The 8,571-nt window shown below is 35.8% G+C and overlaps 1 protein-coding gene across 2 annotated transcripts in view; it reads right to left on the bottom strand.

The window, feature by feature from the left end:
- Positions 1-4,174: 4,174 nt before the first annotated feature.
- STXBP5 (syntaxin binding protein 5 (tomosyn)) overlaps positions 4,175-8,571 on the bottom strand; it is a 209,563-nt gene continuing 205,166 nt past the window's right edge. For both annotated transcript variants that reach the window (XM_006872055.1, XM_006872056.1), the window contains one exon: positions 4,175-5,195. In XM_006872055.1, the coding sequence (XP_006872117.1) occupies positions 5,154-5,195 (42 nt within the window). In that variant the 3' untranslated portion in view covers positions 4,175-5,153. The remainder of the gene's footprint in view (positions 5,196-8,571) is intronic.

Below are 8,571 nucleotides of genomic sequence, written 5' to 3'. Positions count from 1 at the left end.
GAACGGAATCTTGCTCTTCTTCATGTTGTCTTTTGGCAATGCATTTACATTGAATTCATAGCATAACTAGAAAGCAAAATGTTTTTCTGGTTCTAACTACTATATTGAGCAGAGGCCACACCTAAAGTATCACAGTACTGTTTATTTACAAATCAAATCAAATTAAAAACGTAATTTACCCTCTTTGCATGGCTTTCTATTGATATGTTGAGTCTGTTTTCAACTCGGTACATCTTCAGCTGAAGCAAAAGCTTAGACAACACAAAATAAAAAGGAAAAGTACAAATAAAATAGGAACCTTCCTAATAAATAGGATTCTGTTGCCATTAGCCTATATCCATGTAACGCTTGAGCCAAACAACCTACACTAAATGAATGCTGATTTATTTATACCTTATACACTAAAATATTAACTCTGAGCCTCATTGAGGAATATTTGCAAAACGGACACTCAAGATATGTTCTGATGTAAAGACTGAAGTCAAGAGAGCACTTTACATGTAGCCATAGACTGCTTTACTCAATTTGTAAATAAATTGTGCCTTATCATTTAAGATTGGATTAGGAACTGAAGAAAGCAACGTCATAGCCCTGTTAACTGAGGGGGGGAGGGGGGGTTACTAAACCATTGAATTCAGCTGAGAAAGGTAAGCTAAAGTATTTCCTTTTATTTTTTTGCAACAACTATTTTCTGTCCACAGTAACTTTAAAATTTCTGTAGTAGTAAGGTTACTAGCATTCAAATGAAAAATTATTTCCATAGCAGTTTATAAGATGAGAAGTTCAACAAAAACTGTAAACAGTCTCTTCACATTCATTTTTAAATGGAAAAAAAAAAAAATTGTGGGCATAAATTTCCATCTAAGAGAATAAACAAACTAAAAGGAAAAAGAAAAAGGAGGATGCTTAAGATATAGGAATGTTCTTTTTCAAATTAAATATAGATTAAAAAGTCTAGGAATATTAATCAAGTATCAAACTGATAATGAACAAATTTTATAAACTACAAAATAAAAACCTTCATTGACAAAAATACATAAACTCTGTTTTCATTTTTGGAAATTTATTTTTTAAAAAAGGTAGAAGAAAATACCTGGAAAACTATGTAAATATATAATATATATGTATATATATATCTATCTGAAAACAATAGTTAAGATAGGTATCCAACAGCAAGCTACAGCTATTGAGAAAGGTCTTATGATTATTGTTGTGGGCATTTCCCCCCAAAAGAAAGTAATATTTGAAGATGCTCAGTAGGGTATTTTTTGTTTTTTAACCAGAGCAATGATACCTTTCTTACTATGTGTGAAGACTTGAATGATGCATGATTTTTCTTTAATTAATTGTATCTCGATATGAGATACCAATATTTCTTATTATAAGCATAAAGCATAGCCTTTGTATGGATAATATACATACTTTTTAAGTACTTTGACTTAAACTTAACAAGTTCACCATTTTTTTAAAATTAAAGTACATTTATAAAAATTCCATTTGATAACTAAAATTATATTCTCTAGCAGTATGTATAAATATAACATCTAGCTGTATGGTCTTAAAACAAATCAGAAAGTGTTGCAATAATTTAAGACCAAGAACACTGGCACACACAGCAAATAATTTCACTCGTTTTTTTGTTGTTTTTTTTTAATCCTCGAAATTTATACAAAACCCTGTTGAAGGTTTTAAAACGATGATGTTTAATTGTTTAAAGTCAGCTGGCAGCATACACATGATTCTGGTATTTTACACATATGTGTCTCTTGATTTGAACTGAGGTGGAATTAAATGATAATAAAAAGTTTCCATTACCTAAAAAAAGTGCAGAAAAATTTCAAGTTTAAATTTCAGTGCTCTTTATTTGGGGAGGGTGGGGGAGGGACACCCAAAAAACCAGAAACAAAATAAAAAACAGCAAAATCCCAAAAGTTAAAATTGTAAAATAAACCTTTGCCACACACAAAAATATTTCCCTTTGGATATAGCTTTTCTAATGTTAATGAGAAATTCAGCAAAACACATATGGGAGCTAGACCTCAGTGCACAAGCTTGAACTCCATTGTCGTCTCCCCACTTACCCTGTAAACTAAGGTATGCAACACTTTCTGACTTGTTAAAAAAAAACCACTCACGTTATCAACATGAAATCACTGCAGAGGAACCTAGAGAGACAAGGTCCAAGCACACACCAACGAACACAAAAAAGCTTTCTTTGAAGTACTGTAGTTGAATTGCAAGACAACACAGAATAACAGAAGTAGCAACATTTTTACACTTTCATTAAAAAACCCAGCAAATTAGTAATTGCTCAGTTCTATCTATAACCATTTGTTTGGAAATGTTTTATACAAATGAAATGCAAACCCAGGATTATATGATGCAAAAACTTCAAATGGATGTATATTCTGACAAGTGCACAGATATTCGTCAGAGTTAGTATGATTTAAAATACTCTTCTAAGCAATGGATATGGGTTTTCGCCTGAGAAGTAAAATAGACTGACCTTGTGGTACATCCAGGGACTCACTTCCTACTGACAGACGGCTAACCACACACTGGAATGATTTTAGTCAAGGGCAAATGCATCAAAGGACAGTGTTGAGGACACGGAGGAAGCACATGAAAATCTTCCACCCTTCTAATAATTTATGTTTTGACTACCCCCCTCCCCCAACTCTACCATCTTTTCCTTGAACTGCTGGTGACTATTACTTCTTGCATTTAAAAAGAGAGAAAGAAAAAAAGGGAGAGATCATCTCTCAAATTACAATAAATTCCCTGGGTTCATTATTACTGCAGTCTCTTATCTACAGACTAAACAAAGGAAAACTCTGAAAAGTTTATTTCCTATACTCAAAATCATTCCAAAGCTTTCTAATTCTGCATATCTAGTTAGCTGTGAATAATCTGTAGATTACTTGAAAAATAAATTAAAATAATGCAAAACATCCATTTAAGATTTTCTTATAAAATCCATCTCTCTACTGAAAATAATTCCAAGATCAATTCATTTTATATACAATAGGTAAAAATGGCAGTAAAAATGCAACTGATTTACAATTAACATAAAATAACATATCAAGTTGAATTACTAGAGCTAATTTGACCTTCCATGTGAATGGGGAACTAACCAATAAATATTACTTAATACTTCTCAGCTTCTTCAAATCTGTAACTGTTGATTTGACTTATGGCATACATGAAACGGGACCTTTCAAAAGGGCCTAATACTTCCTGTGTCATATCGTGGAATAACGGATGCATTAGATAGTGTATGATACAAACCAAGGAATTTATAAACTCCTGAACGTTATTCATTGGTGCCTTCTACAAATTCAAAACTTTAAAAAATATTTTAAAAATATTTCTTTTGGTTTGATCAATGATCTCTATCATATATATTTAGTCTCTGACCAATGATATTTTCAAGTTAACATTAATGTAAACTTTTATATCTAGTAGGAGCATGTTATAAAATGTAAACACAAAAGCTATACTATTGAGATTAACGAGAAGATGCATAACAGGCCACGTGAAGTTAAGGTGTTCTGCATATACCTGTAATAATCATATGGAATAGGAAAACAACCATCACGTTTGCTATGAATTTGTGTTCTGATTATCTCTTAAGGAAAAAGTAAGCAACTATAAACCCTTTTTAAAAGAAATATTTAAATTTCATTTGTGTCAATTTTAATGCTTGTATTTTGTTCTTCTTTTGCCACTTAACACTAGTCAATCATCATCTTGGGGTTAGCCTGTATTATTCAACACCACCTGCTTGCAGACCAACCGGGAGGATGCTTCCCTGTTTACCGTGGGATCCTGGGAACACTGTTCACTGCTGGTCTTAATGTGCATTAGACTACAGTACAGAAATAATTTAGTTACCAAAGGGCATGGACTCTTCTTTTCTTTTGGCTTTTTAAAATCTGAAAGGACAAGTACAGATTTATAGTATATTTCTACAGAAAAGAGTTTGTAGGTCATCAGACTAGACTCTTATATAGATAGTTATTGAAAATGGATGCTTGTCATTCTCCATGCGACAGCATGTGCACTAAGATTGAATCGGCCCATCACCTGAGTGTACTGGAACTGGTAGCAAATAAAGGGCATTTGAAAAAGGGAGCTGAGCATTTTACTGAAATAATGAAACATAGTTTTTTTTAGCAATTTTAATTAAATAATGCAAAGGTACATTTGGTTAAACATTTTATAAAAATTCAAGCATAAATGAAAACCTTAGCCAATTTCAACATTTCTACAAATTTAACCAGAACGCTTTTGGTCAAATCCACCTTTCGCGGAATTCAATGGGAGCAAGGACGAGGGACATGAAGTATTCTCCTCACCACAATGGAGGGATTTCACTCACTCTCCACACTGCGCAGCCACCACGTGGAAACTCCCAGGGGATGAGCACTTCGGTCATGCTCTACACTTTTCTTTTCAATGAAAAGTGATTTATCACCTTGTTTTGCTTTTAACAAAATATGGACTAAACACAAGTGTACAATAACAAGAATCCAAGAGTAGCCCATACACAAGTCAACTATGTGTATGTTTGTATTATTTAAAGCCCACCATTCAGCTTATCTGTCTAAAGAGATGGGAACAAGCAGTTTGTTTCTTTATCACTATTGATACCGAGGAGCACTCAGCTTCAGGAAGGGAAAAGTCCCAGACGGCTGTTAAGAATCCAGTTTAACGACACAAATATCACTCCTCCAGCTTCAGGACGTGTGACTTATTGCCTCTCCCCCGAGGTCAAACACTTGATGGCTGATACAACGGCGTAGAATCTTTTGGCATCTGAACGTCTAATACAGGAAAGTTCCAGGAACAATGTCTGCCATATCTCCTCCACATCCCCCCCTGGCTTCCTCATCGGTCACGTGTGGCCTGCTCAGCTGGCAAACCGTCAGCTCACAGTGGGCCCACGCCACGTATTCCAGTTTGAGCGTGTGTGGACACACCTCAGTCAGAGCCAGACGATGGAGGTAAAACAGTGCAGGGTTGTGTTATGCAAGAACAGCATCCAGTGATGGACGCCCCTTCCCCGGTGCCTTTCCCAAATGAATCAAGACAATAAAAGAGGAAAATGATTTTCCTTCTGGCTGAAGTTGGACTTAGTTGGATTCCAGCTGTCAGAACTGGTACCACTTCTTATCTTTGTATTTCAACATCATCTAAGGAGGGGGTGGGGGAGACAAAAAAAAAAAAAAGGTTTAAAAATACCTAAACAGTTAATTACAAATGACAACTGGTTTCTCTCTCTCTCTCTCTTGTTGTTGTTGTTGTTAAGTGCCGTCGAGTCGGTTCCGACCCATAGCGACCCTGTATAGGGTTTCCAAGAGTGTAAATCTTTACGGGAGTAGAAAGCCTGATCTTTCTCCCGCGGAGCAGCTGGCCTTAAGGTTCTCACTCTATATGTATATATATAAGTATATATACTTAAACATTTTATCATTTTGAAATATTAAAAAAAGTAGGCCTGTTAGATTACTTACTAAGAATCAACTGATACTGAAAGTAGTAAGACTCGCTCCAGTAAGAGGCACAAAGGCTATGATGCATAAGAACTAATCTAAGAAGTCCTCAGGTTTCTTGGGAGATGTGACAGAATTAATTTGAACTCAGTTACATTTCATTGGTGATTTAAACTCATGTCCTAAAAAAAAAGGTAAATTTTTGTTCCCTACAGGTCCCTGATTGCGCTGTGGGCTAATGCGTCAGACAGCAAAGCCGTTTGATCTGCAAGGTCGGGTGTTCAAGCTCACCAGCTGCTCATTGGAAACCTATACAGGGTCGCTATGGGTTGGAATCGACTCGACGGCACTTCACAACAACAACATAGGTCCCTGGGGAGTCCTGGTGTGGGGCTATCAGAAAAGCACTGAACTGCTAATCAAAAGGTTGGCAGTTCAAACCCAGTAGCCGTTCCTCAGAAACCCCAAACTCACAGAGTTGCTAGGAGGCAGAATCAACGTAACGGCACTTAGCAACACCAACAAAGATCCCTGATGCTGTAAATGCTGGCACTGTAGGGTAAGCACTCGACCTCCGGGTTGGTTTAAACCGCAAGGTTGGCAGTTCAAACTCACCAGTCACTCCTAGGAAACCTATATAGGTAGCTATGAGTCAGGACCTACTCAACAGCACTTATCATCAAAACATCCACCTTGTGATATTTCTTTAAAATTACAGCCATTGACAATCTAAGGATTACAGTTCTACTCTGATACAACAGGTGTTGCCATAAGTGTCTATCTGCTTGATGGCAATCCGTTTAGTTGGTTGCTTTTCATTTGAACCAAAAAGTAATGCTTTATAGGAAGCTGGGTAATGGAGGGTTAAGAATAATAATACAACAACAACAACTATGAACCAGGCACTGTTGCTCGGTGGCCTTGAGCTGGTTTTGATTCATAGTGATGCCATGTGTGACAGAAGGAAACACTGCTCAGTACTGCACCATCCTCACAATTGTTGTTACGCTTGAGTCCATTGCTGCTGCGAATGTGTCAATCCGTCTCTTTGTAGTCTTCCTCTTTTCGTTGACTCTCCACTTTGCCAAGCATGCTGTCCTTCTCCAGGGACTGGTCCTTCTTGATAACATGTCCAAAGTATGAGAGACGAAGTCATGCCATTCTGGTTTCTAAGGACCATTCCATATGTCTTTGAACACAGATTTATTCTTCTGGCCGTCTATGGTACTTTTAATGTATTTCTCCAATACCATAATGCAAATGTGTCAATTCTTCTATGGTTTTGCTTACTAACTTTCACATGCATATGAGGCGATTAAAAATACCATGGCTTGAGTCAGGCACCAATCATCTTTGCTCTTCAACACTTTAAAGGTCTTATGCAACAGATATGCTTAATACAACACTTTGCTGGATTTTGTGACTGATGCTTTCATATTTGCTGACTGTGCATATGAGCAAAATGAAGTCTTTAATAACTTCAACCAAAAATACTATGAGTTTTGTTTTCTTTACATTAAGGTGCAATTCAACCCAAAGGTTATGACCTTTGGTCTTCATCAATAAGTATTTTAAGTCCACTTTGTTTTTCAGAAGGCAAGGTTGTATCATCTTTATATCGCAGGTTGTTAATTAATCTTTTTCCAATCCTGATGCCACATTCTTCTTCAAATAATCAAACTTCTAGTATTATTTGCAAGATTTACAGATTGAAAAGTATGGTGAAAGAATACAAGCTTGGTGCACAGTTTCCTGATATAATCATTTAGTATTCTCTTGTTCTGTTCGAACAAATACTTCTTGATGTATATACAGGTTTTTTTAGGAGCATAATTTAGTGTTCTGGAATACCCACTCTTTGCAATGTTATCCATAGTTTATCATGATTCAGAGACTCGAAAGCCTTTGCATAGTCCATAATGAACAAGTAAAGATCTTTCTGGTATTCTCTGCATTCAATTAGCCAAGATCCATCAAACAGCAGTAATGATATCCCTGATTCCATATTCTCTTCTGAATTTAGCTTGAATTTCTGACAATTTTCTGTTAATGTACTGTTTTAATAGTTTTTTAATTACCTAAAGTAAAATTTAACTTGTATGGGATATTAATGATACGATTTGATGATTTCCTCATTCTACTGGGTCATCTCCCATGGATGCAAAAATGTACACAAATATGGATCTCTTCCAATCAGTTGGCCAGGTAGGTGTCTTACAAATTTCTTGGCCTAAATGAGTGAATATCTCCAGTGGTGCATCAATTTGTTGAAAGATTTCGATTTGTATTCTTTCAATTCCTGGACCCTTGTCTTCACCAATACTTTCAGTGGCGCTTGGATTTTTTTCCTTCAGTATCCTTGGTTCTTGAACATTTGCTCCCTTTGAAATGGTTGAACATCGATCATTTCTTCTTGGTACAGTAACTCTGTGTATCTTCTTTTGATGTTTTCTGCATCATTCAATATTTTGCTAGTCAAGGCTTGGATTTTTTTCTACAGTTCTTTTAACTAGAGAAATGCTGTGTTCTTACCTTTTGGTTTTCTCACTCTAGATCTTTGCACATTTAATTATAATATTTCACTATGTCTTTGTGAGCTACCTTTTGAAATTTTCTGTTCATTTATTTTATTTCCTCATTTCTTCCTTTCACATTAGCATCGCTCCACTGGAGTATAAGTTTCAGTGCCTCTTCTGACATCCATTTTGGCCTTTTCTTTCTCTCCTGTCTTTTTAAATGACCTTTAGCTTTCTTCCTGTATAATGTTCCTGATGTCATTCCATAACTTCTGTTCTTCAATCATTAGTGTCGATTGCTTCTGTTCTTCAGATAGTTTATAAATCCAGGTGGGATATGTCCAACGTCATAGTTTGACTCTTACAGACTTGTTTTAAATTTTCTTTAGCATTAGCTTGAACTTGAATATGAGCAGTTGATGGTCTATACCACAAAACATTGGCCTTGTTTTGGCTGATAATATTGAGCTTTTCAACATCTCTTTTAACAGATGTCGTCAATATGATTTCTTTGTATTCCATGTGGTGAGGTCTATGTGTATGCTGTTGTTGTTACATGT

This window comes from Chrysochloris asiatica, unplaced genomic scaffold, assembly GCF_000296735.1.
Source record: "Chrysochloris asiatica unplaced genomic scaffold, ChrAsi1.0 scaffold00182, whole genome shotgun sequence".
NCBI lineage: Eukaryota > Metazoa > Chordata > Mammalia > Afrosoricida > Chrysochloridae > Chrysochloris > Chrysochloris asiatica.
Note: the sequence above shows the minus strand (reverse complement) of the source record. Positions and strands in the feature narration are given on the sequence as shown.